General features: G+C 41.7%; 1 protein-coding gene across 2 annotated transcripts; it reads left to right on the forward strand.

The window, feature by feature from the left end:
- The first annotated feature begins 657 nt into the window (after window positions 1-657).
- On the forward strand, window positions 658-22,770 carry tmem267 (transmembrane protein 267). Of its 2 annotated transcripts, XM_063042730.1 has the most exons (4): window positions 658-923; window positions 11,113-11,499; window positions 12,062-12,188; window positions 21,936-22,073. In XM_063042730.1, the coding sequence occupies exons 2-4, from the start codon at window positions 11,158-11,160 to the stop codon at window positions 22,028-22,030; spliced, it is 564 nt and encodes a 187-aa protein (XP_062898800.1). In that variant the 5' UTR covers window positions 658-923; window positions 11,113-11,157; the 3' UTR covers window positions 22,031-22,073. The 2 variants fall into 2 exon arrangements, with proteins under 2 accessions (XP_062898800.1, XP_062898799.1); XM_063042729.1 differs by lacking the exon at window positions 12,062-12,188 and having other exon boundaries at window positions 21,936-22,770.
- Window positions 22,771-24,530: the final 1,760 nt, after the last annotated feature.

Genomic DNA, 24,530 nt, shown 5'->3' on the forward strand with positions numbered 1-24,530 from the left:
CAGTTGTAAGTGTAAAGCGAGTAATGCAGGGGGTTAAGCACACAGCCTTGTGGTGCACCTGTGTTGATGGAGATTGTAGAGGAGCTGTTGTTGCCAATCCTAACTGCCTGGGGTCTGCAAGTGAGGAAATCGAGGATACAATTGCATAAGGAGGTATTGAGGCCTACGTCTTGGACTATAAAGAGCGTCCTGATGTATATATCTTTGCTGTTCCGATGTTCCAGGTTGAATGAGGGGCCAATGCAATGTTTCTGATGGACCGAGTTCCTGCCCTGAAATACTCTATGAGTGAAGCAGTATAGATTCGACAGGCCTAATGTTGCTCCATGTATGTTTGTGATACGGGACAAGCCTATCGAGAACTACACACATCAAAACACTGCGGGACACGGCCACGGAGAGCCGGACGTCGCGTCACCAACCATGTGCGAAATTGACGCCCCGTTCATCGATTGATGTCCCATTCGACCAATCAAAAGGCAAGCCACCCAAATCGCCAATCCTCGCAGACGAGGGGCGGGCCATCACTTACCGCTCAGGAGACAGTGCAGGATCGCATATGATTGACACTATAGAGCACCAATTGTCTTAAGATGATGAGGAATTCGCACCAATTATCGTGGGCCTTGGTCCGAGGGGGTGGGTGTAATTGTGGAGGTGGAGGGGGTTCGGGTCTGCTGTTGGTTGGTACCGCTGAATCCCTTTGTTGTGGCAGTGGGCTCGGCGGGTTCATGTTGTGCTGGAGCTCACTGAGGGATATGAATCTTCCTGCTACTGACACAGTGCGGGGGAAGCGCCGAGCCGAGTGAGTGGCCCACGCCTCAGGCTGGCCGCTCCATGCCTTTCAGTTAATTCAGCGCTGACCCGTGCGTGTGCATCCATCCTGGGGCTCTCTGTGGCCGGTGTTCATCGGCTGAAATAAGGTAAGTGACAAAATCCACCTCCTGGCTTCCCTGAGAGCTGTGCTGATGTGATCAGGAATATTATTCCTGTGCTGATGTGATCAGGAATATTATTCCTGTGCTGATGTGATCAGGAATATTATCCCTGTGGTGATGTGAACAGGGGGACTGGGTGATTGGCAATCAGAGGCTGCTTGAAATACGCAGCAAGTCCGCCACCATCCATCAGAGAGAGAGGTTGAAGCTTCCTATGTCAGAGCCGTCATTGGGTTTCCCTACTAACAAAACATGAATCGTATGGCTCATTTTCTATACTTTCATCACATTTCCAGGTCTAGGTTCTCAATTTTTCTTTGTTCTGTGTACTGATCAAAAGTATAATAGTATTTGTTAAATCTTAGTTTTTTTTAAAGGGAGGGGGCAAAAAAATGAATTTCCACATCCTTTAAAAATGCTAATTGCCGTAAGTAGGCCTAATTACATTAATGCATGTTTTCTCGTCAATCTATGCATTAATTAATTCAATACTATTTAGTTACACTATTTGTAAAATAATAATCTGTCCTGAAGAAGGGTCTCCGTCCGAAAAGTCGACTGTTTGTTCATTTTCATAGATGCCCTCTGACCTGCTGAGTTCCCCCAGCATTTTGTGTATGTTGCTTTGTAAAAGAAAAATACCGTTTTTGTACTGACATCTGCAATATATTGATGCAAAGCGTAGTTTTATATTTGAAACAGCGTTTATTTCCAGTCCTCCTTATTTGTCACTTCAGATCTGACAAATTTGCAAGTGGAATTCCAACATCTGAAATTGAAAATATTCCAATAGATAAGAGAAAAGAATAAATAATACAAATCCCATTTTAAATTTGCTAATATTTTTCTCTGGAGACAGCAAAAGGCATTTAGAGGCAAAAATAATTATATATTTTTGAAAGCTAGACAAGTGTATGTATTTTTAATCATCATATATTTGTTTCTCAAAGCTCTGTGTACCATTGAAGTTAATGGTTTAATTTTTCTGCATGTCATTGTCCTGTGACATATTATCTGAAATATTCTGCTAAGTAGTACCTTCTGCACTATAACATCTCTGATAAATAGTCTTCAAGAGCAATTGCACAACTCTTGATAACCTGGATAAACAATGTTAATAAATATGTAAACATATCAAAAGCAGCCCCACATTAGTGATCTGCATATCAATAATACTTGCTTTTCTTGTTCATACAAAAGTATGACGGACCATTCGTGCAGCAGTTTGTACTGCTCTCAGCCTGTTCCATCAACCTGGATTCCAAATCGGAATTTGCACATTCCTCTTGTAATTACATAGGTTCTATCCAAAGATATGCCAGTAGGTTACTTGGTCACTGTAAGTTGCCCCTTCATCTGAGTGTATGTTTCTCCAATTACAAGGATGTTTCCAGTACTTGAGGACCTCAGTTATCGGGAAGGATAAAAGGACTTTATTCCCCAGAGCGCAGGAGAATGTGGGAAGATTTCACAGAGGTATACAAAATTATGAAGGGTATAGATAGGGTAAATACAAACAGGCTTTTTCCACTGAGGATGAGACCAGAACTAGAGTTCAGAGGTTAAGGGTGAAAGGTGAAATGTTTAAGGGGAACATGAGGAGGAACTTCTTCTCTCAGAGGGTGGTGAGTGTGCAGAATGAGCTGCCAGCAGAGGTGGTGGTGGCAGGTTTGATTTCAATACTTAAGAGAAATTTGGATAGGTACATGGATGGTGTTAGGGTGTATTCTGGAGTTAGGGTATATAACAAATAGTAAGTTCAACAGCAGGCATTCTTCAGATTTGAACATGGATTGTAGGTTAAATGTAAAATGCAGCCCTGAACAATAGTTTTCCTGAAGCTGTGGACACCAGTTGATTAAAAACCAGACAATCCTGATTAACATTCATTTTGGGTGTCTGGAGTGTGGGGGCAAAGAAGGAGGTGTGTGAAAATTATATGTAATTCAAAGGAAGCATTGTAGATGCAGTATAACTATAGAATTGTCCTGCTGTTAATTTTGATCTTTAGCATATAAAATGTCACGTAACATGAGGTCAGAAGGCCTCTTCATCCAAAAGTGTCTCATTTTGTTGAATAAAACACTTAAGTATCCACTAGGTTCAGTGTCTGTCCTGTGACCTTGTTCATGTTACAACAGATGGGAGGGATATAGAGGGCTATAGCCACATTCAGGTCGATGGGACCAGGCAGTTTATTAGTTCATCATGAACTAGATAGGCCGAAGAATCTGTTTCTGTGCTATAGTGTTCTATAACTTTATGACTCTTAATCTGAATTAATAAAAGATAATGTAAGGAAATATGAGGGGCAGTGAGAATAGCTGACACAATCTAATAAGGTGAATGGCCTCTTCCTAGATCACAATAGGTGAGTGATTAGGATCACTTTTTGACTGAACCTGCACCTGTACAAAGAGAAATGCCCTTAACTGAGCTCATCCCATGTGGAAGCTTTAGCCTAGCCTTGCATTCACCCGAGCGCTGGTTGCAGGAAAACCATCAACCCTGTTTGTCACGTCGTTGAGTGAACTCATTTTGGGAATTCCATGAGACTAGCTGAACATAAGGGAGACCAGTCATTACAGTTGCAGGTGACTTCAACGTACACCAGATACAGGCCATCCCCCAGATAACAAACTCGTTCAGTTTCTCCAGACCAGCATTAGTCGATTTTGGTCATGTTGAGAAATACACAAAAATCATCTGATATGATAACCATACCTCCCATAGAATTGTAATGAATGGTTTCAAAAACACATAAGATTGTTTAAGAAAAAGCAATTACTGAAAATAGAAAGAGGAAACTAGTTTTGCCTTTAATAGGAACAAACGTTGCTTCTCACTGTATCTCGGTACATGTGACAATAATAAACTAATTTTAATTATGGGGCATTTGTATTCTGGGGATAGCCTATATATGAGAAAGTCGAAATGGATGTAAACTAACTGCTTTTCCAAAGCATAATGCCCTTGATATTATTGTGCATAATACAAACATAATATATTCTAAAAGAAATCTATCTAATTTGTATCTGCACAATTCAATCCGAAAAAATGTTGCAAACGAATTGCACCAATTAGGCCATCAATCAGATTTTATGAAATGCGCACTTCAGCAATAATTTTATGCTGTTTCAATAATATGATTGCTTTGAGTTAAATCATTAAAACGTTGCTGCTGTGCAGCACTATCTGGAATTAATAGATAATAGTAATAAGTATGAACAAAGTGGACCATTTGAAAACCAGAAAAAGCCGCTAACTGCTATTTAAAATTATGATAGGAAATTCTAGAAACCCAGTTCTTAGGAAGTGTCTTCAACCTGAAATGTTAACACTGTTTCTCTTTTAACAGATATTAAGCATTTCCATCATTTTCTATTTTTATTCCACACATCCAGCATCTGTAGTCTTTGTTCTGCAGTCTTGTGAGGCCATGGAGACCATGGATCTGCACCTGGAAAGTCTTCACTCTCCAGGGCGCAGGCCTGGGCAAGGTTGTATGGAAGACCAGCAGTTGCCCATGCTGCAAGTCTCCCCTCTCCACGACATCAATGTTGTCCAAGGGAAGGGCATTAGGAACATGTTCCCTCGGCTGGGGCTCGAACTCACGACCTTCAGGTCGATAGTCCAATGCCTTAACCACTTGGCCATGTGCCCACTACATTTAATTTACAGTAAATTAATTTTAAATTGATTTCCCTTCCCTTCAAATACCGTCGGCAACCTCCATAAAGAGATAGGTAATGAATGTTTGGGACAAATATCTGTGATATTCATATTGAATAATTATATTTCATAATCTATGCAGATAATTCATTGCTAAATTAACTGATTACATATTATCCAGTCAAGTTTATTGTCATTTCGACCATAAGCTGCTGGTACAGTACACAGTAAAAATGAAACAACGTCCCTCCAGGACCCTGGTGCTACATGAAACAACTCAAAACTACACTAGACGATGTGAGACAACACAAGGCTACACTAGACTATGTGAAACAACAGAAAAACTGCACTAGACTACAGACCTGCACAGGACTACATAACGTGCACAAAACAGTGCAGGGCAGCACAATAATTAATAAACAAGACAATAGGCACAGTACAGGACAAATTACAATATAATAATAAATGATGTAGATGTCAGTCTGGACTCTGGGTATTGAGGAGTCTGATGGCTTGGGGGAAGAAACTGTCGCACAGTCTGGTCGTGAGAGCCCGAATGCTTCAGTACCTTTTGCCAGATGGCAGGAGGGAGAAGAGTTTGTGTGAGGGGTGCGTGGGATTATAATTAGATTTAATTGTTAGAGCGGCCATTGTGTGAATGGACAATGTTAGGGTAGTCTGGCTTTGGCTCAACAGGCTTCGGTGAGAACATGCACAGGCTAAAACATAAATTTGAGAAGTTAGAAGCATAATAAGTGTAGGCAGGATGATAGTTCAGGCAGTGAAATGCCCTCTTGTAAGATGCGGGATTTCAAGGTACTTAACAGTCTCCCTGTTGACTACATCTGCAGGAAGTGCACCCAATTTCAGCTCCTGACTGACAAGGTCATGGAACTGGAGGTGGCAGCACTCGGGATGATCCAAGAGGCTGAAAACTAAGTAGATGAGTATTTTATTGAGGTGGTCACACCCAGAGTACAAGCTTCAGATAGTAGATGGGTGACTACCGGGAGAAGTAAGGTGAGTAAGCAGTCAGTGCAGGGTTCCCCTATGGCCATTCCCCTCAGCAACAAGTACACCCCTTTGGATACTGCTAGGAAAGATGACCTATCAACGCACAACAGCAGCAGTCAGGCCAGTGGCCCTACAGCTGGCTCTGAGGTTCAGCAGGGAAGAGTGAAGTTAGGCAGAGTGATATTGATAGGGGATTGAATAGTTAGGGGGACAGGAGATTCTGTGGCCACAAAACACAAGCCAGGATGGTGTGTTGCCTTCGAGGTGCTAGGATCCAGGATGTCTTAGAGCTGCTGCTGAAGATTCTCAAGAGGGAGGGTGAGCGGCAAGAGGTTGAGCTGCACATTGGCACTGATGACAAAGGTAGGAAGGGGGAAGAAGTCCTGCGCAGTGAGTATAGGGAGTTAGGGAAAAGACTGAAGAACAGGACCTCCAAGGCAGTAATCTCTGGATCACTTCCAGTGTCGATGCTAGTCAGGGTAGAAATAGGATGATGGTAGAAATTAATGAATGGCTGAGAAGATGGTGTAAGGGGCAGGGGTTCAGATGTCTAAATCCTTGGGATCTCTTCTTCTGATTGGGAAAGTGTGACCCGTACAAAAAAGACAGGTTATACCTGAAACCAAGGAGGATCAATATCCTTGTGGCCATCTTTGCTAGTGCTGTTGGGAGGGTTTAAACTAAGTTGGCTGAGGTGTGGGAATCGGAGTGATAGGACTAAGGATGGGGCATTTAGTGTACAAGTTGATGTGGTATATAGTAAGACTGTAAGGATGGAGAGGCAAATGATAGGGCAGAATTCCAGATAATGGGATGAGATGAAGTGTAGCATGGGGCAAAATTGAAAAGGGTAATGAATACAGGACTGAAGGTGTTATATTTGAATGCATACAGTATACAGAATAAGGTAGATGATACTATAGCGCAGGTATAGATTGGCAGGTATGAAATTGTGAGCATCAGTGAGACGTGGCTGAAAGAAGATCGTAGTTGGGAGCTTAACATCCAAGAATACACCTTGTATCGAAAGGGCAGGTAGTTAGGCAGCGATCCTGCCTCGCTCAAATGAAATCAAATCCTTAGAAAGAAGTGACAGAGGATCAGAAGTTGTAGAATCCTTGTGGGTCAAGTTAAGAAATTGCAAGGATAAAAAGACACACAAACACAAGAAAATTTGCAGATGCTGGAAATCTTAAACAACACACAAAATGCTGGAGGAACCGGGCAGCATCTGTGGAAAAGAGTAAACAGTCGATGTCTCGGGCCTAGACCCTTCATCAGGTCCTGATCAGGATTAAAAGACCCTGATAGGAATTATATACAGGCACCCGAACAGTAGCCAAGATGTGGGATATACAGTAAATTTCAATGGGAAATAGATAAGGTATGTAATAAAGGCAATGGGGATTTCAATGTGCAGGTAGATTGGGAAAATCAGATCCCAAGAGAGGGAATTTGGAGAATGCCTACGAGATGGCTTTTTAAAGCAGAATGTGGTTGAGCCCACTCGAGAAAAGGCAATATTGAATTGGGTGTTGTGTAATGAACCAGATTTGATTAGGGAACTTTTAATTGGAGGATGAGGCAGCCGTGGCTGTCAAGAGAAATCAAAGACAACATAAAATCAAATTATTAGAGCAAAAAGTATTTGGAAGCTGGAGGATTGGTAAGTTTTAAAAACCAACAGAAGGCAACTAAAAAGAACCCGAAGGGGAGAAAAGATTAAATACGAAGGTAAGCTAGCCAAAAATATCAGAGGATTCCAAAAGTTTATTTCAGATATATAAAGAGTAAAAGAGAGGCAAGAGTGGATATTGGACTGCTACAAAATGACATTGGAGAGGTAGTAATGGGGTGGGGGGGGCAAAGAAATTGTAAGTATTTTGTGTCAGTCTTGACTTCCAGCAGTATGCCAGAAATTTGAGATCGTCAGGGGGCAGAAATGAGTGTAGTTGCTATTACTCAGGAGAAGGTGTTTGGGAAGATGAAAGGTCTGAAGATAGATAAGTCACCTAGACCATATAGACTACACCCCGGAGTTATGAAAGAGGTAGCTGAAGAGATTGTGGAGGCATTAGTAATGATCTTTCAAGAATCATTAGATTCTGGCATGATTCTGAAGAGCTGGAAAATTACAAATGTCACTCCTTTCTAAGAAGGAAGGGAGGCAGAAGAAAGGAAATTATAGGCCAATTAGCCTGACTTCAGTGGTTGGGAAGATGTTGAAGTCCGTTAGTAAGGACGAAGTTTCGGGGTACTTAGAGGTACATGATGAAGTAGGCTAAAGTCAGCATGGTTTCCTTGCAGAGAAATCTTGCCTGACAAATCTGTTGGAATTCTTTGAGGAAATAACAGGCAAGCTAGTCAAAGGAGAGTCAATGGATGTTGTTTACTTGGATTTTCAGAAGGCCTTTGGCAAGGTGCTGCTTAACAAGATATAACAGGAAATATACTAGCATGGATGGAAGATTGGCTGCTTGGCAGGAGACAAAGAGTCAGAATAAAGGGGGACTATTCTAGTTGACTACCAGTGACATGTGGAGTTCTTCAGGGGTCTGTTCTGGGATGGTTTCTTTCCATGTAATATGTTAGTGATTTGGATGAGAGAATTGATGGCTTTGAGGCCAAGTTTGCATATTATTCAAATATAGGTGAAAGGACAGGTAGTGTTGAGGAAGCAGGAAGTCTGCAGAAGGATATGAACAGTTTGGGAGACAGGGCAAAGAAGTACACATGGAATATAGTGTAGAGAATATTATGGACATGCACTTTGGTAGAAGGAATAAAGGGGTAGACTATTTTGTAAATGGGGGAAAAATTTCAAAAATCAGAGGTGCAAAGGGACTTAGGAGTTCTTGTGCAAGATTCCCTAAAGGTTAACTTGCAGGCTGAGTTGGTGGTGAGGAAGGTAAATACAATGCTAGCATTCATTTCAAGAGGACTAGAATATAAAAGCAAGAATGTGATGCTGAAGCTTTATAGGGCGCTGCCCAGATTGCACTTGGAGTATTAGGAGCAGTTTTGGTCCCCTTATCTAAGAAAAGATGTGCTAGCATTGTAGTGGGTCTGGAGGAGGTTCATGAGAATGATTCTGGGAATGAAAGGGTTAACAGATGAGGAACATTTGATGGTTCTGGGCCTGTGCTTGCTGGAGTTTAGAAGAATGAGGGGGGTCTCATTGAAAGCTATCAAATATTGAAAGGCCTAAACAGAGTGGATGTGGAGAGGATATTTCCTATAGTGGGTGAATCTAGGACCAGAGAGCACAGCCTCAGAATAGAGGGTGAACAGAGATGAAAGAGAACTTTTTTAGCTGGGATGCTGAATCTCTAGAATTAATTGCCACAGATAGCTGTGGAGGCCAAATCATCGGGTATATTTAAAGCAGAGGTTGGTGTGTTCTTGGTTAGGGCATCAAAGGTTACGGGGAGAAGGCAGGAGAATGGGTTTGAGAGAGATAATAAATTAGCCATGATGGAACAGTGGAGCAGGCTTGATATGCCAAGTGGATTAATTCTGCTCCTACATATGTCTTGTGGTCTTACAGTATATGTGTGCATATTTGCAGTTCTGTTACAAGTTTCCATAGCACAAATTGTATATAAAAGATGATAAAGTTTGGTTTTATTTGTTACAGGTACACTGAAACATACAATGAAATGCATCATTTGTGTCAGATCAAATCAATGAGGACTGTGCTGAGTAGCTCACATAGTGTCGCCATCCTTCCTGCACCAACGTAGCATGCACAGAACTTTGCTAACTCTGACTGTACATCACTGGGAATGTGGGTGGAAGCTCACATGGTCACAGGGAGAACGTACAAACTCTTCTTAGGCAGCAGTGGGAATCAAACCCCAATCTTATGGCTGGCACTATGAAGTGATGTGCTAACTGCTATGCAGCCATGCTAATGCTAACCCTCCCCCTGCCGCATCTTCTTGTATTTACCTTCCTTACCATCAACTCAGCCTGCAAGTTAACCTTTAGGGAATCTTGCACAAGAACTCCTAAGTCCCTTCACACCTCTGATTTTTGAACTTTTCCCTCCATTTACAAAAAAGTCTACCTCTTTATTCCTTCTACCAAAGTGCATGTCCATAATGCAATTGATTAATTAGGAAACATTGGGCCGAATTGGTTATAACTATTTTGATCGAGAGTTAAAGAACCAATTAAAAATTACTTTAAAAATTGACAAGTAGATAAAATATTTCAGGGAGGGGGTTGTGGGATGGTGTTAGAAGCCCTATCTGCATGTAATCTCTTTGGAGTCACTAATGTTGCTTAAGAATACGGGCAACAAGAATTCTGCAGATGCTGGAAATTCAAGCAACACACATAAAAGTTGCTGGTGAATGCAGCAGGCCAGGCAGCATCTCTAGGAAGAGGTGCAGTCGACGTTTCAGGCCGAGACCCTTCGTCAGGACTAACTGAAGGAAGAGTGAGTAAGAGATTTGAAAGGGGGAGGGGGAGATCTAAAATGATAGGAGAAGACAGGAGGGGGAGGGATGGAGCCAAGAGCTGGACAGGTGATAGGCAAAAGGGATACGAGAGGATCATGGGACAGGAGGTCTGGGAGGAAAGACAAGGGGGGGGGACCCAGAGGATGGGCAAGGGGTATATTCAGAGGGACAGAGGGAGAAAAAGGAGAGTGAGAGAAAGAATGTGTGTATAAAAATAAGTAACAGATGGGGTACGAGGGGGAGGTGGGGCATTAGTGGAAGTTAGAGAAGTCGATGTTCATGCCGTCAGGTTGGAGGCTACCCAGACGGAATATAAGGTGTTGTTCCTCCAACCTGAGTGTGGCTTCATCTTTACAGTAGAGGAGGCCGTGGATAGACATGTCAGAATGGGAATGGGATGTGGAATTAAAATGTGTGGCTACTGGGAGATCCTGCTTTCTCTGGCGGACAGAGCGTAGATGTTCAGCAAAGCAGTCTCCCAGTCTGCGTCGGGTCTCGCCAATATATAAAAGGCCACATTGGGAGCACCGAACGCAGTATACAGGCTGCTAGTTTCACCTAAGGAGGCCGTTCATAATTGACAAGCCATCACTTCTATTGACACTTATACAATAATACTCAATTAAAGAAAATAGCATCCAGCCTTTAGTATTTTAGGTTGCAGTAACACAATAAAATTATAGCAAATAAGAACATCTTGGGAGGGAAAGTAACTGTTATTGTGAGTCTAAAACTCTTCAGCCCCTAACCCCCTTTTAACCTATTTACACAGCTGTTTTATAATAACCATTTTCTACAACACTAAGTTTCTTAGGAATGCAACTATTGTGTTATAGCAGACCTGTATACAGATAGTTGAAAGATTGTTGTTTTACACACTGTTTCCTCCTTTGATCTACAGTTATTATATAGTAGAACATTCACTTCACTCAAATCAGACCACCAGAAGAGTAACAAATGTGTTCTCATATAATTGAACTTTGAGATTGATACTAACAAGACCTGTTATTTCCTTGGTCTAGAATGAGGAACATGGATGTAAAATATCATGGATGATACATTGAACGATGTTCAAGTCAAAACAATCAACGATTGCAATGGCAACAGAGACAGAACATGCTCAAGCACTGCTGAAAACGTTCAGCACAGCATCAGTCATTTCGAGTATTGGACTAGGAATTTTCTGCTTCCTCTCTGATCACTGTTTACAGTTTTCATTAATACAGAGCAACGATTGGCTTAGGGCTTTTTCAGACAACGCTGTGCATGGTGTCATCGGACTGTGGTCTTGGGCTATTGTCATTGGATTGAGAAAGAAGAGTGATTTTTATGAGGTAATTTTAGCTGGCCTTCTGTCTTCTGTCATTGATGCTGACCACTTTGTGGCAGCTGGATCCTTATCTTTGAAGGTAAGCACAAAGATTAGAGCAATTGACCTAAAGATTAGTCCATAAAATCTAATTTACTGCATTTCCTGTGAACATAATTGTTGCAAAGCAATTAAATTTTTGTAACTTAAAAGTAAAATTTGATGTAAATATGGTATCTACTTGCAGACTTTTAAAGTTCAATGTTCGGAGTAAATTTATTATCGAAGTATGTATATGTCATCATATACTACGCTGAGATTCATTTAATGAATTTCAATTAGCTCAAATTGCAAGTAAATAGATTATTTATTCCATGACTCATAGGAACCCAGAAGTTCTGGTACATTTTAAAATCAAAATTTGGTACCTAAGCTTTTATTGTGATAGTTAGGAGCTTGAAAGGTATCCTAATGATGGCAAAAGTTAAGGAAATAGATGGGGAACCAAACACAAATTGTGTATATGATCTATTAGAAGCCAGAAAACTAATTTTACTGACTGATGAGGGACAATATTATGTGATGATCAATGTTCAAAGTAAATTTATTATCAAAGTACATGTATGTCACTATATACAACACTGAGATTTATTTTCTTGCAGGCATTTGCAGTAACTACAACGAAACACAATAGAATCAAAGAAAAACCACACATGACAAAACAACCAATGTGCAAAAGACAACAAACTGCAAATACAAAAAGGAAAAAAAAACAAACAATAATAATAAGTAAGCAAAGAAACAATAAATATCAAGAACATGAGGTGAAGGTCCTTGAAAGTGAGTCCATAGGTTGAGGGAATTGTTGAGTGTTGGGGTGAGTGCAGTTGAGTGAAGTTATCCCCTCTGGTTCAAGAGCCTGATGGTTGAGGGCCAATAACTTTCCTGAACCTTGCAGTATGAGTCCCGAAGCTTCTGTAAATTCTTCCTGATGGCAACAATGGGAAAAGAACATAACCTGGATGTGGGGTTCCTAATGATGGATGATACTTTCCTGCAATAATTCTTCGTGTAGGAATGCAGCAGTGAGAAGACCACATGGTGTACTCCCCAGAATTGTTTTGCATTTAACTAGTGAAATCAAATTAACAAAAGAGAAATCCATCATCTTTAAGATTTATGCAGGATTATTAGTTATAACACTTATGCTTTTGGTCCTTTTACAAGTGACTAAAGCAGCTCTAAGTTAGAGGTTACACATTTGCTAGACCATAAAGCAACCTAATTTCTTAAGTATTGTGAAATAAAAAAGTTTATATTTTCTACAACCAATTTGCACGTGCATTCTGATGTAATGACATGTAAAATGTCTTATTACTTTGAAATATATCGGAGCCTTTGGAGCGACAGAGGATGAGAGGTGACTTGATAGGTGTGTGCAAGATGATAAGAGGCATGGATGGAGTAGATAGCCAGAGAGACTCTTTCCAAAGGTGGAAACGGCTTATACAGGGGAGCCCACTGTAGTTCTAAAGTGATTGGAGGGAAGTTTTAGGGGGATGTCAGAGGTAGCTTTTTTACAGTGTTAAGTGCATGGAACGCCCTGCTGTGGTGGTGTAGAGACATTAGGGATATTTGGATGAAAGAAAAAGGTAGAGTTATGTGGTAGAGAATTGTTTAGATTGATTTTAGAGTCACCACAACATAGTAGCTGAAGAGTTTCTACTGCATTGTACTTTTCTATGTTCCACATAGCATTCGATCTTTTTTAAAACTATTTTTCATTGGAAAGAACATAAGAAATAGAAGCAGGAGTAGGCCATCTGGCTGTCGAGCCTGCTCTGCCATTCAATAAGATCATGGCTGATTTGTCCATGGACTTATTTCCACCTATCTGCCTTTTCCCCATAACTTTTAATTCCCCTACTGTGCAAAAATCTATCCTATCTTGTCTTAAATATATTTACTGAGGTAGTCTCCACTGCTTCATTGGGCAGAGAATTACACAGATTCACCATTCTCTGGGAAAAGCTGTTCCTCTTCATCTCTGTCCTAAATCTCCTTCCCCAAATCTTGAGGCTATGTCCCCTAGTTCTAGTCTCATCTACCAGTGGAAACAACTTTCCTGCCTCTATCTTATCTATCCCTCTTATTCTTCTGATCTCCTTTTATTCTTTTGAATTCCAGCGAGTACAGTCCCAGGCAATTCAAACTCTCTTCATAGTCCAACCCCCTCACCTCTGAAATCAACCTCGTGAACCTCCTATGCATTGCCTCCAAAGCCAATATACCCTTCCTCAAGTAAGGAGACCAGAACCGCATGCAGTACTCCAGGTTTGGCTTCACCAGTACCCTGTACAGTTGCAGCATAACCTCCCTGCTCTTAAATTCAACCCCTCTAGCAATGAAGGCCAACATTCAATTTGCCTTCTTGATAGCCTGCTGCACCTGCAAAGCAACCTTTTGTGATTCATGCACAAGCACTCCCACGTCCCTCTGCACAGCAGCATGCTGCAATTTTTTTACCATTTAAATAATAATCTGCTCATTCATTTTTCCTTTCAAAGTGGATGACCTCACATTTACCAACATTGTACTCCATCTGCCAGACCCTTGCCCGCTCACTTAACCTATCTATATCTCTCTGCAGACTCTCCCTATCTTCTGCACAATTTGCTTTTCTACTCAATTTGATATCATCATCAAACTTAGATACACTACACTCCGTCCTCTCTTCTAGATTGTTAATGTATATCATGAACAGTCATGGGCCCAGCACCAACCCCTGTGGAACAATGCTCACCACTGATTGCCAACCAGAGTAACACCCATGTATCCCAACTCTCTCCTTTCTGTTAGTTAGACAATCCTCTTTCCATGCTAATACATCACCCCCAACTCTATGCATCCTTATCTTATGGATAAGTCTTTTATGCAGCACCTTATCAAAAGCCTTCTGGAAATGAAAGTAAATAATGTTCATCTGTTCCCCTCTATCCACTGCGCTCATTATATCCTCAAGGAACTCCAGTAAGTTTGTCAAGCAGGACCTGCCTTTGCTGAATCCATGCTGTCTGCCTGATGGATCCATTTCTTTCCAGATGGCTCGCTATTTCTTCTTTAATGATAGCTTCAAGCATTTTCCCAACTACAGATGCTAACCTAACTGATCTGGTTTAGTTTACCTGCCTTTTGCCTACATCCTTTTTTGAACAGTGGCATGACATTTGCTGTCTTCCAATCCACCGGGACCTGCCCAGAGTTCAGAGAATTTTGGTAAATTATCACCAAAGCCTCAACTATAACTTCGGCCATTTCTTTCAGTATCCTGGGGTGCATTCCATCAGGACCAGGGGACTTGTCTATCTTCAAGCTCTCAAGTTTGCTCAGCACTACCTCTTTAGTGATAGCTAATGTATCGAGGTCCTTACCTCTCATCACATCCATAATACCTCTCTTTGGCACGTTAGACATGTCCTCCACCATGAAGGCTGACACAAAATAGTCACTCAAAGCCTCCACTCCCTCCGCACTAATCCTAACCTTATTATTAAACCCGCTGATAAGGGGTGTGCTGTTGTCGTCTGGCGTACTGACCTCTACCTTGCCGAGGCACAGCGACAACTCGCGGATACCTCCTCTTATTTACCCCTCGATTGTGACCCCACTAAGGAGCACCAGGCCATTGTCTCCCACACCATCACCGACTTTATCCGCTCAGGGGATCTCCCATCCACTGCCACCAACCTTATAGTTCCCACACCTCGCACTTCCCGTTTCTACCTCCTACCCAAGATCCACAAACCTGCCTGTCCTGGCCGACCTATTGTCTCAGCTTGCTCCTGCCCCACCGAACTTGTTTCTGCATACCTCGACACGGTTTTATCCCCCCTTGTTCAATCCCTTCCTACCTATGTTCGTGACACATCTCACGCTCTTAAATTTTTCGATAATTTTAAATTCCCTGGCCCCCACCGCTTTATTTTCACCATGGATGTCCAGTCCCTATGTACTTCCATCCCCCATCAAGAAGGTCTCAAAGCTCTACGCTTCTTTTTGGATTCCAGACCTAATCAGTTCCCCTCTACCACCACTCTGCTCCGTCTAGCGGAATTAGTCCTTAATCTTAATAATTTCTCCTTTGGCTCCTCCCACCTCCTCCAAACTAAAGGTGTAGCTATGGGCACCCGTATGGGTCCTAGCTATGCCTGCCTTTTTGTTGGCTTTGTGGAACAATCTTATGTTCCGTGCCTATTCTGGTATCTGTCCCCCACTTTTCCTTCGCTACATCGACGACTGCATTGGCGCTGCTTCCTGCACGCATGCAGAGTTCGTTGACTTTATTAACTTTGCCTCCAACTTTCACCCTGCCCTCAAGTTTACCTGGTCCATTTCCGACACCTCCCTGCCCTTTCTAGATCTTTCTGTCTCTGTCTCTGGAGACAGCTTATCCACTGATGTCTACTATAAGCCTACTGACTCTCACAGCTATCTGGACTATTCCTCTTCTCACCCTGTCTCTTGCAAAAACGCCATCCCCTTCTCGCAATTCCTCCGTCTCCGCCGCATCTGCTCTCAGGATGAGGCTTTTCATTCTAGGACGAGGGAGATGTCTTCCTTTTTTAAAGAAAGGGGCTTCCCTTCCTCCACTATCAACTCTGCTCTTAAACGCATCTCCCCCATTTCACGTACATCTGCTCTCACTCCATCCTCCCGCCACCCCACTAGGAATAGGGTTCCCCTGGTCCTCACCTACCACCCCACCAGCCTCCGGGTCCAACATATTATTCTCCGTAACTTCCGCCACCTCCAACAGGATCCCACCACTAAGCACGTCTTTCCCCCCCCCCCGCATTCCGCAGGGATCGCTCCCTACGCAACTCCCTTGTCCATTCGTCCCCCCCATCTCTCCCTCCTGGCACTTATCTGTGTAAGCGGAACAAGTGCTACACATGCCCTTACACTTCCTCGCTTACCACCATTCACGGCCCCAAACAGTCCTTCCAGGTGAGGCAACATTTCACCTGTGAGTCGGCTGGGGTGATATACTGCGTCCGGTGCTCCCGATGTGGCCTTTTATATATTGGCGAGACCCGACGCAGACTGGGACATGGTTTTGCTGAACACCTACGCTCTGTCTGCCAGAGAAAACAGGATCTCCCAGTGGCCACACATTTTAATTCCACATCCCATTCCCATTCTGATATGTCTATCCACGGCCTCCTCTAAAGATGAAGCCACACTCAGGTTGGAGGAACAACACCTTATATTCTGTCTGGGTAGCCTCCAACCTGATGGCATGAACATTGACTTCTCTAACTTCCGCTAATGCCCCACCTCCCCCTCGTACCCCATCTGTTACTTATTTTTATACACACATTCTTTCTCTCACTCTCCTTTTTCTCCCTCTGTCCCTCTCACTATACCCCTTGCCCATCCTCTGGGTTTCCCCCCCCCACCTTTTCCTTCTCCCTGGGCCTCCTGTCCCATGATCCTCTCATATCCCTTTTGCCAATCAACTGTCCAGCTCTTGGCTCCATCCCTCCCCTTCCTGTCTTCTCCTATCATTTTGGATCTCCCCCTCCCCCTCCAACTTTCAAATCCCTTACTCACTCTTCCTTCAGTTAGTCCTGACGAAGGGTCTCGGCCTGAAACGTCGACTGCACCTCTTCCTAGAGATGCTGCCTGGCCTGCTGCGTTCACCAGCAACTTTTATGTGTGTTACTCAAAGCCTCTGCCATTTCTTCATTACCCAATATTAATTCCTCCTTCTCGTCCTCCAAGGGACCTACGTTCATTTTAGACACCCTTTTCCACTTTATGTAATTGTAAAAAACTTTTACTGTCCATTTTTATATTTTGTATTTATTTTCATAATCTATTTTCCCTTTCTTTATTGCTCGCTTAGTGGTTCTTTGTTGCTTTTTAAAGTTTTCCCAGTCTTCCAATTTCCCACTACTCTTGGTGACTTCGTATTCAAGAGCTTTTAGTTTGATGCCTTCTTTTATTCCTTAGTTTTCCAAGGCTGGTTATCCCCACCCTTACTGTCCTTGCTTTTAACTGGAATATACTTTTGTTGAGCACCGTGAAAAATCCATTTCAAAATCCTCCACTGCTCCTCAACCACCCCACCATATAGCCTGTGTTCCCAGTCTACACTAGGTAAATCCCCCCTCCTCCCATTGTAGTCTCCCTTGCTTAGGCATAATACACTGGTTTTAAATTGAACTATTGCACCCTCCATTTGTATGAGGAACTTAATCATACTGTGATCACTCTTTCCAAGAGAATCCCTAACTACAAAATCACTCATTTTACCTATAGACCTGTTGTATCGCATAACGATAATTTTTTCTTTTTAAGAAACAAGTCGGGAGTTTTTTTTTATCTAATTTTGACCTACTCACCAGCCTTGCTTGATTTTTATATATCCTATAAAGGGGTGTTTGGATGCTTAGTAAATTGGTTTATTATTGTCACATGGACCAAGGCACAGTGGAAAAACTTACCGTACAGATCAATTCATTACAGTAGTGCACTGAGGTTGTACAAGGTAAAACAGTAACTGAGTGTAGAATGCAGTGTTATAGTTACAGGGAAAGTGCAGTGCAGGTAAACAATAAGCTGCAAGGTTATAATGATGTAGATTGTGAGGTCAAGCGTCCATCTTATTGTACTAAGGAATCCTTCAGTAGTCTTACTGTTATGTTTTCTAACTTAAAAACATTAAACTAATTCAAAGGAAGACACAGAAGTCCAGAATGCAGGTCTAATTTCAAGTTTACTTTTAGCAAGGCATGCACATATCACCTGTAGGGTGATATCATAGTCATAGTCATAGTCATACTTTATTGATCCCGGGGGAAATTGGTTTTCGTTGCAGTTGCACCATAAATAATAAATAGTAATAGAACCATAAATAGTTAAATAGTAATATGTAAATTATGCCAGTAAATTATGAAATAAGTCCAGGACCAGCCTATCAGCTCAGGGTGTCTGACCCTCCAAGGGAGGAGTTGTAAAGTTTGATGGCCACAGGCAGGAATGACTTCCTATGACACTCTGTGCTGCATCTCGGAGGAATGAGTCTCTAGCTGAATGACGTATGCAATTCGCATATATTTATATCTATAAAACGTGGAATGAATTATTTAAATGAACAGGAATACTGAATCAAACAACATATATACAAGGTTGCTCAAATATTACTGAAAAATATTAAATACACAACACTTACAATAGCAGGACACAATTTGTCCTTGAGCCTGGTGCATATGCCTTTAGGCTTTTGTAGCTTCTGCCAGATGGGAGGGAGAGAGGAGAGAATGTCTGGGGTGGGTGGTGTCTTTGATTATGCTGGCTGTTTTATTGAGGTGGAAGGAAGCATGGACATAAATTACCACTTCCTAGATTCAGTGAAGTATTTGTATGTTTCAAACTGTAATGTACATACATTGAGTAAGCATTTTATTGCTGACTGTTTTTGTTATTTATGTATTAGAATAATTCCAATTAAATTTACTATTTAAGTTCAGTGCATTCCTTTTCAACCCTTATTGTAAGTGTTGCAGTATATGACATGACTGTAGGTGGAGCCATTTAGTTCTTAAACACAGGAAATACTGATGGTCGTCCTCTGTGACATTAACTGTATTAAGACAGCTGCTGGTTTTCCACATATTGCCACAATATTGTCAGAATTGTGTTTCAACTGCATTGATTTTTTCAGTAAATTAAATGCCCCAAAGGTGCAACATAGTGTAACTTCCAAATCAGAGTCAGGTTTATTAACACTGACATATGTTGAGAAATTTGTCATTTTGCGACAGCTGGACAATGTAAGACATAAGGTACAATAAAAGTATATTAAATAAATGGAGTAAAAGAGGAATAGCAAGGTAGTGTTTATGGACCATTCAGAAATCAGTGTGTCTTCAGGCTCCTATACCTCTTCCCCAGTGGTAGTAATGAGAAGAGGGCATGTCCTGGGCAGAGGGGAGTAATTATTGTTGGATGCCACATTCTTGAGGCTTCACCTTTTCAATATGTCCTCAGTGGTGGGGAGGGTTATGCCCACAATGGAGCTAACTGAGTCTACAACCTTCTGCAACCTCTTTTAATCCTATACATTGGACCCTCCATACCAGTCAGAATGCTGTCCACCATACATCTCTAGAAAGTTGCAAGAGTCTTTCGTGACATACCAGATCTTCTCAAGCTCCTAATGTATTATAGCTTCTGACCTGACTTCTTCGTGATTGCATCAATGTGTTGGATCCAGGATAGATCCTCTGAAATGTTGGCACCCAGGAACTTGAAGCTACTCACCCTTTTCACTGCTGCACCTTCAATGAGGACTGTTGTGTATTTTCCCAATTCCCCTTCCAGAAGTCTGAAATCAATTCCTGGGTCTTACTGACGTTGTACAAGGTTGTTGTGACATCACTCAACCAGCCAATCTATTTTGCTCCTGTACGCCTCTTCGTCGCCATCTGTCATGAATTCACTCTGTCTCTTGCAAATCTACCAAACTGCAGGTCCTCTGTTCACTTGGAAGACGATGCTCAGATCCAAGCAGTGACACACATCACATACAGAGCTGTTTTGAGTTTGACTTCCACAAAATTCAGTCAACCTTACAGTAGCTAGACTTCATTACATACAAGGTCTTTATCAGATGGAAGACAATGTGGAATAATGAGATGTCATCCACTTTGATTAAAACGAAATAGAGAGACAAGGGAATGTGAATCACAGAAATTTAACTTCTGGAAGCGGGAAGTAATTAGATAATAGACAGTGCATTGGTCTTTATTGAAAGTGGCTTACTGAAATTCTGTAGCTGGAGATTGCGGCTGCTTTGTTGTGTACCGGTCTGGTTACACTGTCAAAGAATGGAAATGCATTAAACAAACTAGTCCTGTATTCTTCAGGGTTTGGAAGAATGAGAGGTAATCTCATTGAAGTCGATGAACTCTTTCAGGGTTTGATGTGTTTGCCCTGGAAGTAAACACTGAAGTGTTTACACTGGTGAGCGTATTTAGAACCAAACACTGCACTCGGAATACAGGATCAACTGTTCAGGACAGAGATGAGATGAGACAGAGAGGAATTTCTTTATTCTCAATGTTGTGAGTTTTGAAATTCTACCCACGAGGGCCGAGGAGACTTATTTAAAGTATAGTTGGGGAATCACAGCATAGGGTGGTAGGGTAGCGTAGTGGTCAGCACAGTGCTTGACACTGGTTCAGTTCCCACCACTGCCTGTAAGGACTTTGTGCATTCTCCCCATGACCATGGCGTTTCCTCCGGGAGCTCATGCTCCTCCCACAGTCCACAGCTTTTAGCTTAACTGGTTGTTGTAAATTGTCCCATGATTAGGCTGGGGTTAAATCAGTTTACTAAGGCACATGGCTATAAGAGCTAGAACAGCCTAATCCATGTGGTATCGCAAATAAGTAAATAAAATTATAGGTTTAATATGGGCAAGTATCAAAAGTAAAAATTTAGACATAGTAAATGTTTATGTACATGGGACACCTAACTCCCTCAGACATTAGTTCTTCACCTTTTTAAAAAATTCATTTTTTATCCTTTAAATTTGGACAAGTGAATATATTTGGACATCCCCAGATTATGTTTCAGGTTCTTTCCCACTCTATTTACTTATCATTCCTTTGCAGACATTTAGTTCCTCTCACCTGGTTTGCTATCACAGCCAACCTGCAATGTCTTTTGCCAGTCTGATAACTCTTATAGATGAATGGATGTGCATGTGATAGAGGGAGGGCATCAAGGGTTGTCCTGTCACCAAGCTCAGATAAGTTACACCCTTTCACTTCATTCATTCCCTGCTCTGTTGTAATCACTCAGGTTTTGTGCCCATTATGGAGGTTAAAAGAACTGCTTGTCGGTATGTTTGTTCTGATGCAGCGGTTCCCAACCTGGGGTCCATGTGTAAACGTAAGTTTGCCGGATCAAATAACCACAGCACAAAAAGATCGCTACTTATCTTTTCTCCAGTTTATTTCTTCTATCTCAGCCGGCGAGTGAACTTAGTCCCGACATCAGGGGAGAAGTGTTCTCATACCTCCGTCAGTTCAACAAGTTCACTGCCGAACGTCAGAATTGTTACAAGTTATAAGGCCACCGATACAAAAGAACACTCAGGTTGATACAAAAGAACAATCAGTTCGATTGACATCCCAACTACTCAAATAGAGCAAAACTTAATAATTTAGATAAAAGACTCCACTGAAACTTAAATTTTAATTGATAAAGGAACGTCCTGTCTTAAGCTCCATCAGCAACCGCCTTTTGTCAGGAGACGTCTTTTGTGGAAAACTTAACAACTTTATCACATGAACCCCTCACTTAATGGTAGAGGTCAATGGCATAAAAAGTGGTTGGGAACCCCATTCTAATGGTTCCATTAATAGATGGAAAACGGCATAAAAGTAGTGGACATTTTTAAACAACAAATACTTTGCAATAATAGCATTTTTCTCTCTCTCTCTCTCTCTCTCTCTCTCTTAGGCTGCATTGCATCTCCCACAAAGGCCTCCGCTGCATTGCTCCACAGTCATACCTGTGGCAGCCTTTTCAGTGAAACTTGCCATGTGGATATTTAGACTTAAAGATTCTTGGTGCTTCCTTCCGTGGATGGTCACCATTTCCTGGGTCTCCCATCATGTCCGCGATGGCGTCCGCCACGGTCTTTGGTTCTGTCCCTTTGGAAGTACAGCTGCTGTGCCGTATTGGACCTACATAGCAATTACATCCTCGTTCCCACACCTTTGCTCTGTTCTAATGTACATGACTGGTACGAGAGAAACAATGTCTATGTCCCATGGAATTGCAATTGATGTATAACACTATGATGTTCTTTTTCTTTTTTAAGGTACAGCACCTTGCACTGAACTATGTTAATATGGAAATTCTAACTAGCAGTATACTTTTTGTGGGACTTCTGTGTAACAGGGGATCATGGCATCATGCAATCCATTCAAAATCATCGCTACATTCCATTCACTGAAGCTGCTTAATGTTTGTGTATTTAGGAAAGTAGCTGTAGTACTTTAAGCTTGTAAACATGATCAAATCTTCACAACATAACTAGCTTTCAAATGATCAAGTGAATGTACTGTGATTGTTAGTTATATTTATTTATACAAGGATGCTAGTTTGTTGAAAATAGATGCTGTGGTGTGATAGTACTGGATTATCTATAGTTGTGACTATAATTTATGACACTTAATATTTTGTAAACAGTGAGTACTTTTGTTTATAGTGATCTGAAATAACTCAATTTCAAATTAAATTAAACAGTTTTCACTTATATCCCAAAATTCCTTGTGCACTGCTTTTCACTTTATTCTACATTGTTTTCTTGAAACTAAATAATACCATTTTACATATTTAAATCCAATGTGATAGAATGTGCCTGCTGTATTTGTTTTGAAAGCCAGTACTGGCCACTGTTATTAGGTACAGCTGTACACCTCATTAATGCAGATTTCTAAATCAGCCAATAATTATGTGGTGACACATGAATAAAAGAATGCATGCAGACATGGCCAAGAGGTTCCGTTCAAGATTCAAGATTGGTTAACATCATTTTCATAACACCGTAAGATAAGAGGAGCAGAACTAGACTATTTGGCCCATCAAGCCTGTTCCGCCATGTCATCATGGCTGACCCAGTTTTCCTGTCAGCCCCAACCTCCTGCCTTCTCCCCAAAACTGCTCACAATCCTCCAAGTGAGGCCTCACCAGTGCTTTATAAAGTCTCAACATTACATCCTTGCTTTTATATTCTAGTCCTGTTGAAATGAATGCTAACATTGCATGTCCTTTCCTCACCAAAGACTCAACCTGCAAATTAACCTTTAGTAAATACTGCACAAGGACTCCCAAATCCCTTTGCACCTGAGTTTTTTTTGTATTTTCTCCCCACTTAGAAGAAGTGAAAGGGCTGACTACTTTCTAAGTGGATGACCATAAACTTCCCAACACTGTACTCCATCTGCCATTTCTTTACCCATTCTTCTAATCTAAGTCCTTTTGTAACCTCTATTCCCTCAAAACTACCTGCCCCTCTACCTATCTTCATATCCGAATCAGGTTTACAATCATTGGCGTGTCATGAAATTTGTTAACTTAGCAGCAGCAGTTCAATGTAATACATAATCTAAATGAAGAAGAAAAAAATAAAATAATAAATCAATTACAGTATACATGTATTGAATAGATTAAAAATCATGCAAAAAAAAAACAAATAATATATATTAAAAGGTGAGGTAGTGTTCATAGGTTCAATGGCCATTTAGGAATCGGATGGCAGAGCGGAAGAAGCTGTTCCTGAATCGCTGAGTGTGTGCCTTCAGGCTTCTGTACCTCCTACCTGATGGTAACAGTGAGAAAAAGGCATGTCCTGAGTGCTGGAGGTCCTTAATAATAGACGCTGCCTTTCTGAGACACTGCTCCCTAAAGACATCCTGGGTACTTTGTAGGCTAGTACCCAAGATGGTGCCAACTAAATTTACAACCCTCTGCAGCTTCTTTCGGCCCTGTGCAGTATCCCCCCCTCCCCCACGCGCCCCTTCCCCCCCATACCAGACAGTGATGTGGACTGTCAGAATGCTCTCCACGGTACATCTATAGAAGTTTTTGAGTGTATTTGTTTTCATACCAAATCTCTTCAAACTCCTAATGAAGTATAGTCACTGTCTTGCCTTCTTTATAACTACATCGATATGTTGGGACCAGTTTAGGTCCTCAGAGATCTTGACACCCAGGAACTTGAAACTGCTCACTCTCTCTACTTCTGATCCCTCTATGAGAATTGGTATGTGTTCCTTCGTCTTACCCTTCCTGAGGTCCACAATCAGCTCTTTCGTCTTACACTCGTTGAGTGCCATGTTGTTGCTGTGACATCACTCCACAAGTTGGCATACCTCGCTCCTGTACGCCCTTTCGTCAGCATCTGAGATTCCACCAACAATGGCTGTATCATCAGCAAATTTATAGATGGTGTTTGAGCTACGCCTAGCCACACAGTCATGAGTATGGATAGAGTAGAGCAGTGGTCTAAGCACACACCCCTGAGGTGCACCAGTGCTGATCGTCAAC

Source organism: Mobula hypostoma, chromosome 3 (assembly GCF_963921235.1).
Source record: "Mobula hypostoma chromosome 3, sMobHyp1.1, whole genome shotgun sequence".
Classification (NCBI taxonomy): Eukaryota; Metazoa; Chordata; class Chondrichthyes; order Myliobatiformes; family Myliobatidae; genus Mobula; species Mobula hypostoma.